A 21567-nucleotide genomic window follows, 5' to 3' on the forward strand; every position below is an offset into this window, starting at 1 on the left:
TTTCGAAGGGGTTCTCGAGGGTGATTATGTAGCTGTTGCACATAGAAGTGCCTCATTTTACCTCCATACATCCGTTCAAATCTCCTGGTGACACCTGGCAGTCTGTTCTTTCCTCTCCCTCACTGACCTATCCAGTGTAAATCAGTGGGGTGGCATTGGGTGCTACATGTGTCACACTGTCACAGAAGAAACACTTAGGAAATGCAGTGTGGTATGTGATGGAGCCTGGAGAGGAGGAAGACCAAATAAAAAAAAAAGGTGGAACGCCACTCATATTAGAAGTAGCCATTTATTGATCAAATTAACTATACTTAATGCAGCAAGAAATGTCATTTTCCCATGCATGATAAATACACATATCAAGAGTAACAATCATCAAAATAATACAACTAATACAATAACTTTACAAATGTTAGTTGACTGAAAAGACAAAAAGGGCAAGTTGAGTGAATCAGTTTAGAAATCATGTTATATGATTTTACACAAGAAGGATGAGCCGTCAAGAGCATGTGCAAAGGGTGGTGCTGAGCAGTGCCTTGTAAGGCTCAGTAACCAGGATCATTTATGAGACAATTGTAAAATGTATTGACAATATTTGTTGTTGCACATTGTTAAAGAGGACCCTCTGATACTGGGCTTAAAAGTTGGTGATGGGGTGAATTGGCAACTGCTGGACCAATAAAGCACATACGCTAATTCACTGCAGCGTCTGCTGAAGGTGGATGACTGTATGGCGACACCCGGATAACCTCTGTTCCAAGGAGTCCTTGACATCTTGTGGGCCTCTGATTTGCAAGTTTCAATGGCAAGAATAAGTGCTAAACCTGCATCATCCTGAGTGCTATTGTAGGTTCTAAGTAAGTCCTCTCAGGAGAGAGTGGAGGTAATGAAAGAGATGCTCATTTTCCAACTGATGAGAGAAGAAGGTCCATGAAATATAATAGGTGGGTTGTCAAAGTAATGAATAGCTGTCTAGGACTCATATCCATTGCGAGTAGAAGCAGGATTCTTTCATAAGAGCAGGTAATGAGGTAGATCTTTGTATCACACTCCTAGCAGAGAATCAGCAGAATAAAACTCCCATCAAGTCCATATCCAAAGAGAGCAGGAGGTCTGAGGTCATGTTTCGTGGTATGTGAGCAATTTGAGTGAGAGGGGTCTCCTGTCCTACTTTCAGCAGGACTGTTGGAGGTGGAATGACCGTTCCAATTGTAGGAGCAAAGAAATGGATTGGACAATAGTGGAGAAGTCACTGGTATTCCTTAAACTGTAAGTAATGTCTTCGCCCCCTAACCCTCTGGATAAAATGTCCTGTTGCAGTCATTCCAACCCCTGTTTTTTGCTAGATTTGTCCTATGTCACTCTTACACTGTTAAACAACTACTACCTCCTCCGGGGATGCGCACCTGGGTCTTCATGTTTAAAACTGTCCTATGCTTTCACATTTGTGTTTGAAGATTTACTAGACGGATCATAATCAGAATATTTGTATCCAAAGTTTGCTGCTTGTCTCACATAGTCCTTGATCATTACTGGAGGTATGGAGGGCACTATGAAATCATTTTGGCCGTGCCCATATATTTTGCTCTTCGGGTACATTTCCCTGGTAGCGTTGTATTTCACGCACCAGCGTTCGTATATTCTGCAGAAAGAGAAGATGCAGTTGTTAATAGGGCAAGAACATGCAATCATTAGAAGAGATAACATTGAGATGAAGGAGGGAATTCCGTGTTAATTAATGACTCTGACTGGGGACAATCCATCTCTTACAACATGTGACATGCAGGTGAGGGAGAAGAGCATTTGGTAGAAATGGATGTGATAATAGTCCAGATTCAGCTGCCAGGTTACCTGAGAGGAGTACACAGAGGAAAATGCTGTGGCGATGATTTGGAAATGAGGCTAGCTCTGGCTGGTAGAATGTACCAAATATCAGGGAAAGTAAATGTGGCGCTGAGACAGGGGAAATCTGGTTAGCCCCAGTTGTACACATTGCTGGGCACATTTATGAAGGTTTTGTGTCAGCGTTGCACCACGCCAGGGGTGACACAAAAGCTAAATGATATTTATCAAGCCACGGAAGGCCACCTTGCGTGGGCCTGAGTGGTTCCATACATCTAGAGTAATGCAAGGCAGCACAAATCGTTGCCTTGCGTTACTCTGTGGGAGGGAGGTGTGCCATGGATGAAGCATGGGTGTGCCCACGCATCCACCCATGGATTCTGACACAATCCCAGATTCACCAACATTGGTAGACCGGGAAATGTGTCAGAATTGTACACCTCTCCACCAGAGACGCATTGAGGAGAAATATCTTTATTTCTTGTTGTTTGCATTATGCAGCACACTTAGAAAGAGGAAAATGCCTCTGAGGGTTGAAACAATCCTGCCTTTAATGCAGGCACCACTGAAATTACGTAAGGGTGCCTGCATTGGTGCTAGGAAGGCAAAAGTGCCAGTGCTAAGAAAGGAATGGAGTGCGCCGTATAATGGTAAATACAGCCCATTCCTGCACTTTCTCTCTTACGCAGCGCAGCAAGGCACCTTGCGGCGAAAAAGGGAAAGGGCGGTAATGTGCCATATTTACCATTATGTGGCACGCGTCTGTCCTCGTCTGTGAAAGCGTACGTTTGGCTGCGTAGAGTCAATGCAGGTACCCTTGCGTCATGGTGCAAGGGTGCCTGTGTTGTAGGCAGGATTGTTTTTGTGCAGGAAGGGTATAGCCAGAGGCAGAAGGGCCTAAGGGATTTTAGAACATTCCACCCACTAAGGGCAGAATGTTCTAAATTAAAAGGTGAGAAAGAGAAACATTGGAATGCTGGAGCTGCTCCATTATCTTCAATAGAGCTCTCAACATTCTAGTGTTCTAATGGCCAGTATAGCTCGCTATGGTGGGCTAGACGGCTATTAAAACATTATACCTTATGAGGTCAGAATTTCCTAACGCAAAAACAAAGGCCTCTCGGAGCCCGGGGTGGGTTGAGCCGCCCGAGGCTCCAAAGCCTTTGTTTTACAGCTGCTGCTGTGATGGTTCAGCAGATAACAGCAGTTTGCAGGACCACAGCTGTTAGCTGCTGAACCTTCACAACAATAGCTGGGAAAGGAAGCAGAAGTCAGCCCCCGGCACGCCCTTAGCTCGAATAAACTGACTTTGTCATTCAGCCGATCCAGGGAGACCCAGGACCTGAGCAGAATTTCCCCTTCCCTCCGTGCAAGGCTCCAATGATACTGTGAGCCACGGGCGAAGGGAGCGGGGGAAGGCTCCTGTTTGTCCTGCTGCGCATGCTCTGCGTTTTGCTTTCACCTGCCCAATCCATATATTTTGGAATGCAGAGGCTGTGTATTAGGACATTGTACTGTTGTGAGCAGTGGTCTATACCGTTTCTCATAGGCTGATGCTGCACTATTGCATTGACTGGAGAGCTCAAAATTCCAATGTTCTAATATATAACATATACTTTGAGTTAAATGCGGCTGCAGTCAATGGGACCATTTGCTATGTCTAGCTGATAGAACGTGCAACACACTCCAGCAGACGTAATGGGGTGCCAGTGGATTAGACAAGCACTGGCCAGCTGTCAGAATGCATACCATGTAGCTTGAGGGTAATGATGGGCTGTTTATGTGTGGATGCGATCACTGAGTCGACACTGAACTCTGGTAACTCGCTATAACTGGGTTTCTCAGAATACCCAATGAGAAGGCTCAAGGGGGCTTGCCTGCTTGATTTTAACTCACCTTATGCATTTCTTGGTGTTGGCTTTTGGGCAGCATGAAGGGCCCATTAATGGACATTTGCACGGTTCACAGTCCGCACTAATATGTCAATTATCTATTTCTGAAATCTAAGGATGTACCCTAAAAGTCTGTGTGTACATCGTGGACAGACGCACAACATCTCTTTAAAGGTTCTTGCTTTAGAAGCCAGAGACAAGGTGGTTGAGCTGTGTCCATGTGGTCCCTACACTTTGAGGACTGTCTCTCTCTCATAATTGTCTCAAGGTGTTTATGCAGTAGCTGTAACATCAGTTTTTTTCTTATTGTCCATTCAGACATTTTTCAACCATAGATTGTGCCTTACTTGTCAATGAATGAATGGTGCAAAAGGAACATGGGATCGTTGCCGGATAGGGACACCAGGCTCATTGTTCCTCCCATGTACATGTGGAACAAGTTGTGCAAACTCCGCCTTATCATCTTGCCGCTGGATGGATCAACGAAGCCTATGAATGGAAAATGTGATGGAATCTTTAGTATGAAAAGTTGATGAATATATTAGAACACACAGACTCATGAGGAGAAACAAGGAGCAATAAATAAAACACATGGGGCCCGATTCACAAAAGTAATCTGAGACAAAATCCTAACTTTATGACTTTCGGTATACATGAAGGGCATTTAGGAGTAGTAAAGTTAGGATTTTGTCTCAGTTAAACTTACGTTTTGGTCTTAAAGCAGAGTCTTTATTGCAAGATTTAGGATTGAATGAATATGTCTTAATTAAGGGGAATGCTTTGCTGAGCCTCTCCGGAACAGCAAATTAGTTTAAAAAGTTAGGGCCCGATTCACAAAAGTAATCTGAGACAAAATCCTAATTATACTACTCCTAAATGCGCTTTGTGAATACCGAAAGTCGTAAAGTTAGCATTCCCCTTAATTAAGACATATTCATTTAATCCTATATCTTGCAATAAGGACTCTGCTTGTTGTAAGTGGGCGTTCTTCAATTCCAAGAATGTTCACCACGTATAAAGGCTGCTGGTGAAGAATCCTGTCTCTGAACACAGTTATTCAATGCAAGATTTGTTGAGTGCATGGTATTGTCCCTGGGGAGTGACTGGGAGAGTGGGGCCAATGGTGTGGGTCATCAGTCGAGATCTTTGTCAGTCTTTGCAATTGATTGTTCACTTGTGCTTCAAATTATTGCACAAGTTGGAGTATAAGATTATCTATTTTATAACAGAAGGCCTGATATAATCCCTGTTTCTAACACGGGTGAGTTAAAGGCCACAAATGTAGATCTTGTTTATCTTTTCTGCTTCCTTCATCCCAACTCGTTACCAAATCAGGTCTTGTCCCCTCAGCTTCCCTTCTATTGCTCCAGTAGTAGCCTTTAGGTAAAGCAGTGAAGCTTCAACCTCTGCAGTCAATCATGCTTCAGAGTGTCCTCTGGTGCAGCGAGAATTATGACACACTTATTACAGCACTGGAAATAGGCGAGGGTGATACTCACGGAGTTTGACTCAGCGAACTTACATAGAACCTCCGTGAGGTTCTGCCGAGTTCCGCCAATGGCCAGAAATAGGCACGTTGTGCTGCCAAAGCTGTGATTTAGTCTTGGGAACGCATTCCATGCTGAAATATCAGCACAAACAGCACCAATGGTGCACCAGAGGGCGCAGCTACTTGAGATGATTTTGGTGCCGCTCAAGTAGATTTTCTACTTTAGCAGCGGCCTTCTGGCCATGAACCACAAATAATGGCGACCTGCTGCATTAGAAAAAACTGGCCGGACTGGAAATCGCGGTGGGGACACAAAATCTTGCTTGACAATTTACCATTCTGGAGCTGTGCATGAGAAAAAATTCTGCCATGCGGTGATTGCGAGAATTTGTCCAGAACTCAGCATTACAAGAGTAATGCGGAGTTGCCAAAATGCCACCAATTTCACCAGCGAAACAGAATATTTTCCCATCCCTACCTGAGAATTGTCTCCTCATTTAAAGGTTCCAGGGTCAGCTGTTGACTGACACCGTGAGATCTGATGCACTTTCCATCCTTTCACTGTATTCACTCCATAGAAAAGAGTAAAGACTTAAACATGTGGCTTCATGTTACCTCCTCCATCCGTTCCTTCTTTGATCAGATATGTGAAAGAAGAAGAGAGACTTCACACACAACCAAGATATTTGTGAAAGACCGTATTGCACCTACCTTCCAGACAGTTGCGGAAGCTGTGCTGCGAAGTGATATTGTACGGAGGCGTGTCATAGTCCTTCCACTGCAACACGTCCTGCACTTGCTGAGCGGAGGGCAGCTGGCTGTTGTTGGGGTCTGCACCAGGGTTCCTGAAAATAGGCTCCAATCTGCACTTATCTTCTGCAACTGTGCAATACTTATCAGGGTAGTTAAACCCGCTGCATATACTCTGGAAATGGTATGGAAGGAAGAGAATTTAGAAGCTGGAAAGTCAGAAGAGAGAGCTGTATTGTGTGAGGCAGTACATGTTAGAATATTTTTTTTTCTACTTCATACATCATAGACAACTCCTCCACCTAAAGACTGATCACTGTAGACCTCTTAGTGATCTTATAGAAAGCAGGGCCACAAAGTCTATAATTTCCTGGTCAATGGTCCTTGTTGGCCTATTAAAATCATTGAGCAAGGGCAGTTTGAATGAACTTTGGTTGTGGTGTCAGTAGTGCCCTGAAAAGAGCCTCAGGACTCAGAGACAGGAGATCCATCATATTCAGTTACATAGCAGGGGTCTGCTGCTACTCTTTGGCCCCTATTGCAGCTAATGGGCTCATTCCATTTCCAATGCAAACTCCCTTGTGTCCTCCAAAGAAGAAGTCAGAGTTGGTGATGCTATTACCCCAGGCTCAACTTTTGCACCCTGAACTGACCTTGTAAAACCAGGTGAGAATGAAGTTTGCAAATATCCTGAGGCTGTGGTAGCCTGGCAGAGCATTTAAGGACAAGCTCACCATGTCTGGTTGGAACATTTAGATATCGATTTACCAGTACAATACAGATAGAAAAGTTGGTAATTTGTATGAAACAAAAACAATTTTATGACACATAAAAAATTAAATATATACAGAAAAATTATCAACCAAACAAGATACATCACACCCATCAAACAAAGCAGCACAATGCCACAAATGTAAAATAGTGACAACACTGGGTACCTGTGTGATATTCAGCTCATGAAGTTCTTAATTACTAATCCATGGCACAAGTCCATCTCAGCCTGGGTGGCCGAAGACCATGTATGTTTTATGTTTGACATAATTTTCCAATGATCAGAGTTTTAGAAGTGATTGGATTATTTATCATTAGCAGGTGTCCTACCAACCCAGTCAGAGGAGTTATTCTTTCTGTGTGTACTGCATTAGTTGTTCCTCTGTGTCATGTGAATGAGTGTGTTTGGTGCCTTATTGTGTTGACTTGTAATGGTCCAAACGGGACTTTAGCTCAGAAAATTAATCAGCACATCTCAATTGTATTCTTTGGATGGTCACAACTTGCAACTTGATAACACCTTATAGCAATGTGATCCTGTCTCTCATCTAAATGTAAACACATCTAGCATGTGACAGTCTTGCACACTAGCTTCTGGCTACAAACATTGCTGTGGGTGCGCCTTAGAATGCCAGAACTTGAAACCCGCACACAAACCTCTCCTGGAAATACATGTTTTTATACTTAGCAGTGCAATCACTTTACAAAGTTGTTTCTTCCCTCTAGTTGATGTCAGTATTTGACATTCCTTTGCCAAACATATGCATACCTAGAGCAGTTCATTTCGGTCTTTTCAGACCAAAAAGGTTGGCATGTTAAACCCTTTACCTGCATGCCCAGATGGCCTCCATAGGCCTCCCAGTTGAAGTGAAATGGGCCGTTCTCTGAAATGTGCTCCGGGTTGAGTCTGTGTGCCCAGCAATGTGGGCAGTACAGATATGTGTCTTAGCAACACATCAGCATACATAATGACGGACATCACGTTATCGGATACCTCGACGTTCAGGGAAATGTGGAGTTTTGTGTTTCTCTGCCCCCCTACTCTTAGTCTTAACGCTTGCATTTTAAAATTCTAATTTTGCTCTAAATTAGAAAGCACAGTGAAAGAGAATGAAGGACACTGAGTAAGGACTAATGCAGCATGCACAGAAAGAATAATCAAGCACTCTAACTCTGAAAATAGAAAAAGAATAAATAAGAGAATCAGCTCAAAAAATCAGAAAAGATAATAAAAGAAAGGCGGACAAGATTTACAGGGCCGTTGGATCTCTGAGCTCAAAACAATGGAAACAAGAATTAAAGCCCTGTTTGTAGAAATGGAAAGAGGAGGTCAGCTCTTGGACATAGGAAAAGGTAGTTCCTTTTGCAGTTGCTAAAATGGGACAAGTGGAAGGCTGCAAGTACTGCTGCACTGCTCCTTGGAAGTGAACAATTTACAAAAAAGGAGGGACAAATAAGACATGTTAATCACTTAAAAGTAAGGATTTTTAAAGGACACTGAAATAGGCAAATGAAAAGCAATGGGTGAGCTTTATGGCCACAAAGTATGTACAACATGTCTTGAAAAAAGACAGCACAAGCGATGTCTAGGCTCAACCTGTAAGTATGCCAGATGGGATCAGGAAAAGTTGGAGCTGCTCTGAATACTGCTCCATCTTCTTTGCCTCTGCTGGTGCAGCAGATACAACAGAGGCAGAGAGATCCCCACCAGGCAGGAATAGGTTGACCTCCGGTAGGGGCATGGAAGCCAAGGACTCCTCTGACTGGGTTGGTAGGACACCTGCTAATGATAAATAATCCAATCACTTCTAAACTCTGATCATTGGAAAATGATGTCAAACATAAAACATACATGGTCTTCGGCCACCCAGGCTGAGATGGACTTGTGCCATGAGAGGCAGAGTGGCACCGTGAAAGGACAAGTAGAGGAGACCCACAAAGAACTATCCCTTGGCAGAGGGAGACAGTTTGCTTACCAGACTGTTAACATTCATCTCATCTATACTTGCACAAGGATGGTTTTGGGTAGTGCTTCAGCTAGTCCTTGGTGTATGGCGGCTGCTTGGCACTCTATGCCCGTGTACTGGGACAACCTGGACTGGATGGGGGTTTCCATGCAGGCATGGTCTTCAGTGCAAAAGCCAGCAGAGTTTGGGTAGACCTTCATGTTTAATCCAGGCCTGCAGGGAAGGGTCAATATGCAGCTCCAGCTTCAAGGAGCAGTTCAGCGGTGCGGCACTTACAAGTTGATATAGATACTTTGCATGCAGGGTGAGGCTCAGATTGCATTTATAATTCATGCCAGGTGGACAGCACCACAGGAACAATTGTTACCAGCCTATATTTACTGTTTAAATTGTAGCCATTCAGGTTGGAGCAGACTTTTCCACCCAGAGACAACACAAAATGGAGCAAGCCTTGTCCTGCTTGGGAAGTTAACTATGGAAGACCTTGTATTTAGAGGCACCTCAATGTCAGCCAAAAATAGAAAGATCCACAGTCTCTTCAGTGTCAAACACAAAAATGGTATGGCAGCTGCCCTGACAATAAAGGGCTTTCGTGTTTGTAGCGTGAACTCCCCCCCAAGACCTGCATGTTCCCCTCACTCACTTAGTGCAGTAGGGAGCTGACAATAAACTCCTTTCTAGGACTGCTTCTATCAGATGACAGGCCAGCCCTCCACCAGAATTCCATTAATTATGGTGGGCTTGACCTGTGTCCCTCAAAACCTGGTTATATAATATTATGGAGCTACTGTTGGGAGACACAATTCCTTTGGGTGATTTTGTTGCTTGATTAGTATACCTATATATGGACCAACAGAATTTTCAAGTCTGGGCTGGTGTCAATCAACATTGGGCATGCTCAAGATATGTTAGTGAATTAGACACAACACTCCAAAGACTGTGATCCAAGTTGTACACGTATTCTCATACATGGCTGTTACACATACAATATATAAAGTACATAAAAGCTTGACTTAGTGACAAGGTGACACAATGTGGACACATCAGTCTAACAATACCATATCATAAATGAAATAAAATAAATGTAGAACAAAAAAACGAATTCAGTGGAAGAATGTCCGTTTTCCAATTGTAAACAGCTCAACTCCATAGAGCTTATATTAATACTGGTACTTTCTCTAGGCTTGCTGCCCGTGAATATGGATCATCAATGTTATCATTGACGTTTCGACCCTGTGGGTATGTGATAATTGTTATGTATCACAGCAGGTCTTCCTCAGGAGTACATAAACATGAACAGCACGGATAGAAAGTGGCTTGTAATTGGTCGTAGTGAGAAGCAAAACTCCTCCAGGCCTGGATGGAGTCTAAACATGGATTAAAACATGTCTACAAGATGTAAGCTTTGTATCCCAATATAGAGATGCATAGGTCACAACCTATCTTTTTCTATTGCTCAGGTTAATAGGTGGCTTCAAACCTTTGTTTGCTAAAGGGCAAGTGAGAATATACTATACCATATTTACAGGGCACCCCATAAAAATGTATCATAAAATGAGAGAGAATAAGGGAATAAAATTAGTTTTGGCTGACAGGGTTCTAGGGTATGCTTACAAGTCACACTCTTTCATCTTCTAGCTTGTGGGTGATGTGGGCCAAGAAGATCATGGATATTTGGTTTGTGAATTTTAAATATGTTGGAGCCATTTTCTCCAAGTAAAGTAATTCTCTGCCCTCTAGAGTAAAGGGCTGCCTATCAGTTGTAGAACACAACAATGGTAAGTGGTGAAGCTATGTGGACACATATTTAAATTCTTTTATGATACAATTTAAGTTTGAAGAGGTTCCTAGGAACTCAAATATGATCAATTGTGTATTGTAGTGGAGGAGCACTGGGCTGATTCTCTCACATGAACAACAGTGAAGGAAACATCCCATTGTAGGTACTTATTGTTTTACCTACTTTGTACCCCTTTCTATTATACATGACTTTCCAGACACAAACATACATCATGGCAAGTTTCTAAACAGACAGGCAGAGTTGTGTATTTACCTTCCAATTGGCGAAGTACGAGGTAGAAGTCAGCAACCCCTGGGAATCGCTCTTGCCCATCATGTCGTCCGTGCAGATGCTGCATGTCCGTCCGTCCATGCTCCAGTCGTAGTACGGAAGGGCAAAATCATGGTCATGGGTCAGAATCTGAATTTCCCTCTCGAGAAAGAGGAGGTACCACCGATGCCAAGAAGGGAAGTTGGGGCCTTCATGAGCAAGGTTTATGGTCACATCAAACATATTATTATCTAGGAATGGTGCAAAGGAATAAAAGTGCATCCAGGCAAAGATATCATACACAGTGGCTTCAACGAAGCGGAAGGTGTTTCTGTCATACCTGTTGCCTGTAATGAGAATCTTATATCTTGCACTTGTTTTCAATTTTGCAAGGCTCAGATAACTGAAAAATGTCAATCTCTCCTGACGAGAGAGCTCACGGATGTCCCTCCTGATGATGGTCTTCTTCTCAGTGCACGTGTCTCCATAGCAGCCAAACTTACATTCTCCACAGTCAAAACCACCGTAGTTCCCATTGCAGACACAAACACTGTCATAGAACTCATGTGGCCAGTCTAAGCGGTCATCGTTGGTCTGAGTGAAGCTCCTCTTCTCTGAATACGTCTGATGCATGAACCTGCAGCGTCCTCTTCCTGAGTCTACCCCACACATGCTGCCGTCCTTCCACTTGGGGCAGCAGCGCCTGTCCTTCAAGGCCTGATCAGTAGTGCAGGCAGTGGGGAACTGCCCCAGGACCCCACTAAGGAACACAGGGAGCAGCACAAGGGAGAACAGCATGGTTGCCTCAGATCTTTGATGATCTAGGGTATTCCTGGGGAGGAAATAAAACTTAATGAATTCCATGTTATCCTGATTTGAAAGGCATGCATTCAAACAAGGTATATGGGCATGCCAGAGGACATTAGTGCAACAGCAGCATCAGCCTTATAAATATAACTATTGTGCCAATGGTGGGAACCCGCCCCGGAGGAGCCTGGTTCTCCTACTTCAGCCTGCTTTGACCCGAGTTATTCCTCTCAATTGCTTGGTGGCATTAATTACCCATGTCTTTTGATCAGACACCATCTAGTCTTTGTGTATGTACATGGACTTGTGTGCTGAGAAATAAAAACCAGGAGAAGGAAATAGAATGGTGAAGTTTGAGGAGAATAAAAATGAGTCAAGATTCTGGATGAATCATCAGGAAGACATCTGAGATGAGAAGACCCTGGAAGGAACAAGAAGGAACACCAAAGCTTCTCTGCATGGAGCCCAGAAGTTGGAAGGAAAGTGAGCATCTGTAAATCTGCCAACTTCTTCCTATAGGCTTTCCAATGCCTTCCACTCTTGATCATATTCCATATATCTGCATCTGTTGCCTATATTCTGATCACATCCTCAGTTCTGGAGTCTCCACTCAGAGCACGGATTGGATCCAACAATCTGTTTCTTCAGTATTCTCAGACTGTTGTTCTCTGAGGTTTTAATGTTCCAAATTCCCTTCAAACTGTCAAACTCTGTGTACTCTGGGTCCCACCCTCAGGATAATCTCTTTGTTCACATCAGCGGTCACCACATGCTTGAGGCCGTGAGAGACCCTCTCCAGTCTGTACCCTCCAATCACCCCACTGGAATCCCACTCTAAGGCGCATCTGCTGGCCCACAATGAAGATCCAAAGTTCTCTGACACCCTGAGACCCTCTGTAGTCTGCACTTTCCCTTCCTCCAACACACTGGTAAGTGAAGTCCAACCCTAAGGCTTCTCTCCTACTTCTCCAGAGTTCTGATCACCATTTCTCTGCCTAATCACTGTCTCAGTAAGTGTCTCTAAATGGTGATGAGACAGAACAGAGCAAAAAAATTCAAACTGCAATAATATTTAGTGAAAACAATCGTGGAATGGAAATATTGAGTGCAAGAATATTGTTGTCAAGAATATCGATTTGAAGGTAAGTAAAATTGATTTTAAAAATATAGAAGTCATTAATATCGTTGGCAAAAATATAGGGGCTTATTACGATGGAGGTGAACCCGCCACCGACAGGCTGTCTGTGGCTGGTTCACCGCCGTCATGAGGCCCTTTTCCACCGTCCATATTATAATGACAGGCGGTAATGTGGCGGTCGGAAAACTCTGACCGCCACACATCCGACAGCCTCTTTGAGCCAGCCAGCGCTGCGGAGGCCCTTGTAATCCCATAAATGGCGGTGGTGCCTACCGTACATTGTGGGATCACGATGGTCCATCCCAGCCAGCCTTTTCATGGCGGTTCACCCGCCATGGAAAGGCTGGCGGGGATGGACTCTGGGAGCCTCTGGCGGGCACCCTTTTCACCCAGGAACTTTGGTTTTAGGCCCCCCCACATTTCCCTGTACCGTGTGGCAGGCATCCCAGGGTGCCTGCCACTTAGCACAGGGAAATGTAAAAAGTGAATTTATAACAATGCGGCAGGTGCTGCAGCAAGCAGCACCCGCCGCAATGTTAAGTATGGCACTGGTGGCCTCCTTGGTGGCGGTCGCATCGTAATACCTGTCGGACTGCCGCCTTGTAGGCGATGGCATACTAACTGAAGTCTATCCGCCATTGTAATCACCCCCATAGTTGTTAAAAATACTGTTTTGTAATCATTATGTTTTTAGTATCTATTTTAAATGTATATGACATAATTTTTTTGTTTATTGTTTATTTTTCTTACAATATTAGTTACACTTTTAGTAGTTATAAATTTAATTTAATTAAAGTTTGTCTGTAGCGGGTTGTGGGTTTATAGGGGTATCAGGTGGGAAGTAATTTATTTTTAATGTATTAATAATTAGTTGTTAATTAATAATAATTAATTACTTGATAATTATGTTGATTGTGTAATATTTGTGTATAATTTTTTTTAGCTAAGAGTTGTGGAGTAATAGGGTTTTTTTATGTTTCTTACAATATTAGTTACATTTTTAGTTGTTCCGAAATTTTATGTAATTTAATTTTGTGTTTTTTAGTACTGTAGCGGGTTGTGGGGTGATAGGGGCATAGGGTGAGCCATAATTTATTTTTAATGTATTAATAATTAGTTATTAATTAATATTAATTAATTAATTGAGCATTAATTATGTTAATTGTTTAGTCAAATGTTTTTAGGTTTGGGTTGTGGGGCATATAGGGGTAATGGATGGAGAGTAAACTATTTTATTTTATTTGTTAATTACTTGTGTGAAAATCTAATCATTATTTACTTTTGTTATTACTTGTTTTTACTTTTGTTTAATTTTGAGTTGGGGTTGTGCAGTATATATGGGTAAAGGGTAGGAAGTTAATCAGTTTTAATGAATTGAGATTTAGATTTTCATAAATAATATTTGTTTAATTCATAAATATTTATTTTACTTGTGCAAGTACATTTTTTCTTAATTTAGATGTGGGTTGTGGGGTTTGTAGGGGTGTGGGGTAGGAAGTAAATTAATTTTAAATTTTTAACATTAAATATATTTCTATTTTGTATTCAACATATTTTTTATGTATTTACTGTTTTTAAATTATTTTCATTTTTAAGATATTTATTTTGTTATAATTTTGCACTGACTGGGGTGGGAGTAGTACATTTTACCCCCCTGCAATCCATCAATTTCCCTACTAATGCACAGATTGGAGTGGGAATAGGAAATGTTACCCCTCCTCAATCCAACACTTTCCCTACTGTTGCACTGACTGGAGTTGGAATAGTAAATTTTACCCCTCCGCAATCCAACACTTTCCCTACTGTTGCACTGACTGGACTTGGAATAGTAAATGTTACCCCTCTGCAATCCAACACTTTCCCTACTGTTGCACTGACTGGAGTTGGAATAGTACATTTTACCCCTCTGCAATCCAACACTTTCGCTACCTTTGCACTGACTGGAGTGTGAATATTATTATTTTTGTTTTTGTTAATTTTAATATTTACTGTTGTGTTATCTGTATTGGGAATAGTAAATTGGAGTATTTTCAAATCTTATGTTTTAACAAATGTTATATTTATTGTAGTTAGAGTAGTAAATCTTAGTTTTGTGTAAAGTAATCCATTTTTTTATTGTTCTGTGGTGATAGGTGGAAGTACCTATTTTTATATTTATTTTGTATAAAAATGCTTTTTTAATGTATTGGGAAATGTATATGTATTTGTCGTTGAATCCTGCTGCCCGGAACCCGGGGGAAGTGAAGCCCGGGACCACCTGCCCCAACACCCTCGCGGCCGCTGCCACCAACGTCAGCCAGCTCAATCAATCAATCAATCAATCACATAATTTGTAAAGCGCACTACATACCCGTGAGGGTTTCAAGGCCCTGGGGGGGGTAGGGGGGGGGGGCTGCTGCTATTGGTCGAAGAGCCAGGTCTTGAGTTGTCTCCTGAAGGTCAGCAGGTCCTTGGTCTGTCGCAGGTAGAGGGGGAGGGTGTTCCAGGTCCGGGCGGCGCAATGGGAGAAGGATCTGCCTCCGGAAGTAGTTCTCCAGATGCGTGGGATCGTGGCCAGGGCGTGGTCGGCAGAGCGGAGTATCCTGTTGGGTACGTAGAAGGAGAGTCGGCTGTTGAGATAGGCTGGGCCGGTTTTGTGGAGTGCCTTGTGTGCGTGGATCAGGAGCTTGAAGGAGATTCTTTTGTTGACAGAGAGCCAGTGAAGGTTCCTCAGGTGGGGGGTGATGTGGTCGCGGCGTGGGACGTCGAGGATCAGGCGTGCAGAGGCATTCTGGATTCTCTGTAGTCTGCTGATGAGCTTGGATGAGGCGCCAGCATAGAGGGCGTTTCCGTAGCCTGCTGACTAGGGCCTGGGTGACTGTTTTCCTCGTGTTTGTTGGGATCCATCTGTAGATCTTGCGGAGCATGCGGAGGGTGTTGAAACAGGTGGAGGAGACTGCGTTGACTTGTTTGGTCATGGAGAGTTTCGAGTCGAGGATGACTCCCAGTTTGCGTGCATGGTCGGTGGGGGCCGGGGGGGCCCCAGTGACATAGGCCACCAAGAGTCATCCCATGCGGAGGGGTTGGACCCGAGGATGAGGATTTCTGTCTTGTCTGTGTTCAGTTTGAGGCGGCTGTCCTCCATCCAGTCTGCGACGGCCTTCATTCCCTGGTGGAGGCTGGATTTGGCGGTGAGGGGGTCCTTGGTGAGGGAGAGGATCAGCTGAGTGTCGTCGGCATAGGAGATTATTTTGAGGTCGTGCTGTTGGCCGATGCATGCTAGTGGTGCCATGTAGACGTTGAACAGCGTCAGGCTGAGGGAAGATCCTTGAGGGACGCCGCAGATGATCTCGGAGGCATCGGATCGGAACAGGGGGAGGCGGACTCTCTGAGTTCTGCCGGAGAGGAAGGAGGTGGTCCAGTCCAGGGCCTTGTCTCGGATCCCTGCATCGTGGAGGCGCGTGCGTAGTGTCCGGTGGCAGACGGTGTTGAAGGCGGCGGAGAGGTCCAGGAGGATGAGGGCTGCCGTCTCGCCGTTGTCTAGCAGGATCCTGATGTCGTCTGTGGCGGCGATGAGGGTGGTCTCGGTGCTGTGGTTGCTGCAGAATCCTGATTGGGACGGGTCCAGGATGTTGTTGTCTTCGAGGTGACGGGTGAGCTGGATGTTTACTATCTTCTTGATGACCTTTGCTTGGAACGGAAGCAAGGAGATGGGTCGGAAGTTCTTGAGGTCGCTCGGATCTGCCTTGGGTTTCTTCAGTAGGGTGTTGATCTCTGCGTGATTCCAGTTCTTAGGGAAGGTGGCAGTTTCGAAGGAGAGGTTGATGATTTTGTGCATGTGTGGTGTGATGAAATTGCTGGCTTTGTTGAAGATGTGGTGCGGGAGAGGGTCGGATGGGGATCCGGAGTGGATTGTTCCCATGGTCTTGATTGTGTCCTCAATGCTCACGTTGGCCCAGGTTGTCAGGGTGTCGTGGGCAGTGGGGTGCAGTGGGTTCGGTGCGGTGTGGTCGGCAGGGGTCGTCCGGGGTCTGAAGCTGTCATGGATGTCGGTGATTTTCCGGTGAAAGAAGGTGGCGAGGGAGTCGCACAGGGCTTGCGATGGTGGGATGTCATTGGCGTTGGAGCTGGGGTTGGAGCATGCCTTCACGATGGTGAAGAGCTCCTTGCTGTTGTGTGCGTTGTTGTCAAGGCGTCTGTGAAGGAGGTTCTTTTGGCGGTCCTGATGAGGTGGTGGTGGTTGCGGATGGCGTCTTTGTGGGCAGTGCGGCTGTCTGGCGTCTTGACACTGTGCCATATGTTTTCCCGTTTCCGGCAGGTGCGTTTTGAGTCGAGGAGTTCCGGTGTGAACCAGCTGACTCTTCGGCTGGTGTCTCTGCTGGTGGGGTGTTTCAGTGGGGCGACGGTGTTGGCACAGTCGTTCATCCAGCGTGCAAGGGTGAGTGCACCTTCATCTGGGCTGGTGGGTTTCATCGGAGGGTTAAGTGTGAGGCTTGTCTGTAGTTGTTCTTGGGTGACTTTGCCCCAGCAGTGGCGGAGGGTCTGTAGTGTACGGTGGTGTGTGAGGGGTTTTCGGAAGGAGAAGTGGATGCAGTGGTGATCTGTCCAGGTGAGTTCGGAGGCATGGCTGATGGTGACTTGGGGGCTTTAGGAGAAGATGGCATCTAGCGTGTGGCCGGCGATGTGGGTCGGCATCGTGACGAGCTGTTTCAGTCCGAGGTTGGCGAGATTGTCGATCAGGGTGGAGGAGTTGCTGTCGTTGTTGTTCTCCAGGTGATAGTTCAGGTTTCCAAGGAGGATGTAGTCGGTGGAGATCAGCGCGTGCGTGCTGATGAGGTCGGCGATGGAGTCGCAGAATTGAGGCTGGGGTCCTGGCGTTCTGTAGACGAGGGTGCCTCTTAGGGTGGTCTTGGGGTCCATGTGGATCTGGAAGTGCATGTGTTCGGCGGTGCTGAGGGTGTCGTTGGTGTTTGTTGAGACCCTGATGGTGTTTTTGTGGACGATGGCAATTCCTCCTCCGGCCCTGTTGGTGCGGTCTCTGCGTGTGATCTTGTACCCGTCTGGGATGGCTATGGCGATGTCTGGCGAGGAGGTTTCGTTCATCCAGGTCTCGGTCAGGAAGGCGACGTCCGGTGATGTGGTGTCGAGTAGGTCCCAGAGTTCGACGGCGTATTTGTGTGCGGAGAGGGTGTTGATCAGGATGCATCTAAGCTGGTTGGGTTCCGGCATGGCAGGCGTCTTGGCGCTTTCAAGGCAGGAGAAGCTGCAGTTCCGGCAGGTGAAGGGACCGTGGGTGCGCTTCGGGGCGGCCTTGCAGCAGGTGTGGTTTCTTCCTGGTTGAGAGCGACAAGGGTGCTGGTGTCGTAATGGAGGCGGTCTTTATGGGTGGTGTGGGGGCAGGGGTTCTGGTGCTGGGCGCAGTCCAGGCGCGGACGGGCGCAGACGGGCTTGCCTTAGGCACGCCTTCGGCGCGCCAGCGGCACGGCCACCATATATGAGGAGGTGGGGAGGTAGGAGCAGCTGGGAGGCGGAAGGCGAGGGACGGGTGGAGCGAATGGGCACGGAGGGGGTGGGGCCGCAGGGGAGGCAGCGGTGGGGGAAAGGAGACCGGCGTGGGGCACGGACTCGAGCAGGGACACAGAAGTATAAAACAGCACAAAATCAGAGGGGTACTGAAGTCAGAGGTACAGAATGTAAGGGGGCACAGAAGTACAAAAACAGCACAAAATCAGAGGGGCACAGAAGTCAGTGGTACAGAATATAAGGGGGCACAGACACAGCGGAAATGAACCTTAGGCCACCACTGGCCACCAGGGATGAGGCGCAGGTGGAGCCTGCGGGTGGTGGAGGGCCTTGAATCACCGGCGGCACCAGGAGACAGCGGGGCGACGGTGGAGCTGCAGTGGGGGGAGCGACCTACCAGGAAGGTCAAGGGTCGCTCTCCTCACCGCGCAGCGGCCGCCATATATGGGGAGGTGGGGAGGGAGGAGCAGCTGGGAGGCGGGAGGCGAGGGACGGGTGGAGCAAATGGGTGTGAAGGGGGCGGGCCGCAGGGGAGGCAGCGGCGGGGGAAAGGAGACCATCATGGCGCACGGACTCGAGCAGGGGCACAGAAGTACAAAACAGCACAAAATCAGAGGGGTACTGAAGTCAGAGGTACAGAATGTAAGGGGGAACAGAAGTACAAAAACAGCACAAAATCAGAGGGGCACAGAAGTCAGTGGTACAGAATATAAGGGGGCACAGACACAGCGGAAACGAACCTTAGGCCACCACTGGCCACCAGGGATGAGGCGCAGGTGGAGCCTGCGGGTGGTGGAGGGCCTCGAATCACCTGCGGCAGCAGGAGAAAGCAGGGTGACGGCGGAGCTGCAGTGGGGGGGGGAGCGACCTACCAGGAAGGTCAAGCCAGCTAGCGCCCGGAGATGCTTAAAAAAGAGAGCGGGCTCCGGCAGCGCAGGAAGCCCGACTTTTGTTGTTGAATCCTGCTGTCCGGAACCTGGAGGAAGTGAAGCCCAGGATTACCTCTCCCAACCCCCCTCACGGCCATTGCCGCCAACGTCAGCAGGATAGCTCCCGGAGGCGCTTAAAAAGGAGAGCGGGCTCCCGCAGCAGCCAGAAGAGGCCGGGCTGGGCCACCCCCCTAAGTCCTCGAAGGGGAGCGGGATAGATCCTGGAAAGCGGACCCCTGTAAAGGTTCACTAAGGTTATTAGCATAAGGCCACCAGTGCATTTATTACCGTACACTAACCTAATTCATCTGTAAACATTGGGAGGAGAGCAGGGGCGGGGAAGCCAAACGCAGCACCAGCGCAGCCGGCCTCCTCTATCCAGCAAACTTCATTAGACCGGATGCTACAGAGAGCCATTGGCGTAGTGGCAAATGAAATTGAACTAACAGAAAGGCGACTATCCCTCACACCGATCCTCGCCTCACCTCCTAGCCCACTTGACCTAACAGGTTCGCCACTGACCACGGACCAGGAACACGCCTCCTCCGACACAATACCTTCTGTAGAAAGTAGGGCGGACGATCTACACCCAGGAGGGGCCCGCCCCAAAAAAGGGAAAACCAAAGCCACTATATCTACCCCCTGAGACTTCTATTGCTGCAAGATCAAATGACCATAGCCTCTCTTCCAAAGGAGGCCCAGAACAGCCAGCCTGGGTCATGGACGTGGTAGTGGACATGCAGGTCCAAGTAAGGACCATAGTGAAGGACGAACTAAAAAATGTATGGGATCGGGTCGATAAGCTTGTAAAACTGGTCAAACGCTGGATGGACAGGACCGAGGTGATTTTGAGGGAAAAGGAACTGCCCCACATAAGACCTGGCCCCCAGCTCCCAAAAATTAATACGCCCCCTCCCAACAAAACACCACAAATATATCCGGAGAAGGAGGGTAAGCAATCCAGTAGCCCTAAGGGGGTGGGGAAAGAAAACAACACCCATGGACAGGAGTACAGGCAGGGAGCACAGAAGGAAATAGTTAACGCCCATGGGGCAGCCAGTAACTCTGAAAGCTACCTTAGTGGTGCGAGGGCCAGGCAGAGGAGCAGGCCACAGAGGGGACCCCATGAGGCAGGGACAGCCCTCCCGTGTATCAACCTACCCCCAGCCTCAATCCCCTATGTAGTTCCGGAACTAAAAAAAGACACTAGGGAATCCTATTATGATTTAAAGAATAAATGTTCCCATTGGCTGATCAACAACAAACAGTTCTCTCACAGAGAAGTAAACTAAATGATTATGTTTCGTAGGGTGGGGTGGGTAGGCTGGAGACCCAAAGACATCACTGGCGACTGAATTGTCATCAACTTTAGGAACAAGGTGACTGTAAACTCTCTCCTAGATCACCACATATATAGGCTTGGGAGGTCTGTCAATTTACTACCCTTAGGCTATTCTTATCCCCCAGGCCAGTATCGACAAGAGCCCAGAGGAGCCTATTACCCGAGGGGGGCAATTCAACAGAGCAATCAATTTTTCCCACCCTCGCTGGCACAATTATCTCCACTTTTTTTTAACATCCCTGTGAATAATAGGTTCAGTCCACTTGGGGCAGTAGATTGACTGAGCAAAGAAGCGCCACGCACACAAGCTAAAGCTCAACCTGCAGAGGAGGGGAAAGGCATCATATTAGAGGAAAAACCGAACCAAGATCTTATGTGTAAACTGATCCTAGAAATACCCCTTGTTGACATATACTTAAGCAAACCAGCACCTAGGGATGAAAATGCCTTCCCTACAGCCAGAAATGTATATATTCCGAATCCCGGCCCAAACTCACCATTATAGATAGTAAAACCATCGAACCCCCCTTATATGTCACACCAGTGCACTCCCCAAGCGTAAAAATACTTCATGGAACACAGAGGAATTAACATCTAAGTTGAAGAACCCTGACTGGGGACTCTTCATTGAACACCACGAAACCTGTATGTTCCAAGAAACATGGTCTAGGGCGTACGCGGTCTTTAGCATCCCAGCCACCCACGCGGGGAGAGGTAGACCCTCAAGGGGACTGTCCATTTGGGTTGGAGTCCATCTAGGCTGTGAGGCCAAATTTATTGAAAATACCTCTCGTGATATTCTTTGTGTCCTCTTAACTTTCCAGTCAAAACTAAATATACTGTTAATAAATCTATACTCACGCCCGATGCCCCGGGGCAAGAGTCTAGTACCTTAGACCAACTCAACATGCTTCTCCCATCCTTTCCACCAAATTGAGGGGTAATTATTGGCAGCGATTTTAACTGCCAATTCGAGCCCCTGGATGGTCTGGTGACAGGTCTAATGGATGAAGAGGACCAATATTGGTCCGTCCCTGTGCCAAACATTTTCCCAGTAAGGACTTGGACCCCGCTAGCTCTCCAGATAC

The 21567-nt window shown here is 46.4% G+C and overlaps 1 protein-coding gene across 1 annotated transcript in view; it reads right to left on the reverse strand.

Annotated features, from left to right (window-relative positions):
• Positions 1 to 270: 270 nt before the first annotated feature.
• Positions 271 to 21567, reverse strand: part of LOC146808601 (tyrosinase-like) — a 30474-nt gene continuing 9177 nt past the window's right edge. Inside the window, exons 2-5 of the mRNA XM_085623621.1 lie at positions 10765 to 11593; positions 5935 to 6148; positions 4082 to 4223; positions 271 to 1642 (exon numbers count right to left, since the gene is read on the reverse strand). Coding sequence (XP_085479747.1) covers positions 1432 to 1642; positions 4082 to 4223; positions 5935 to 6148; positions 10765 to 11559 — 1362 coding nt within the window. The 5' untranslated portion in view covers positions 11560 to 11593 and the 3' untranslated portion in view covers positions 271 to 1431. The remainder of the gene's footprint in view (positions 1643 to 4081; positions 4224 to 5934; positions 6149 to 10764; positions 11594 to 21567) is intronic.

Source organism: Triturus cristatus, chromosome 8 (assembly GCF_964204655.1).
Source record: "Triturus cristatus chromosome 8, aTriCri1.1, whole genome shotgun sequence".
Classification (NCBI taxonomy): domain Eukaryota; kingdom Metazoa; phylum Chordata; class Amphibia; order Caudata; family Salamandridae; genus Triturus; species Triturus cristatus.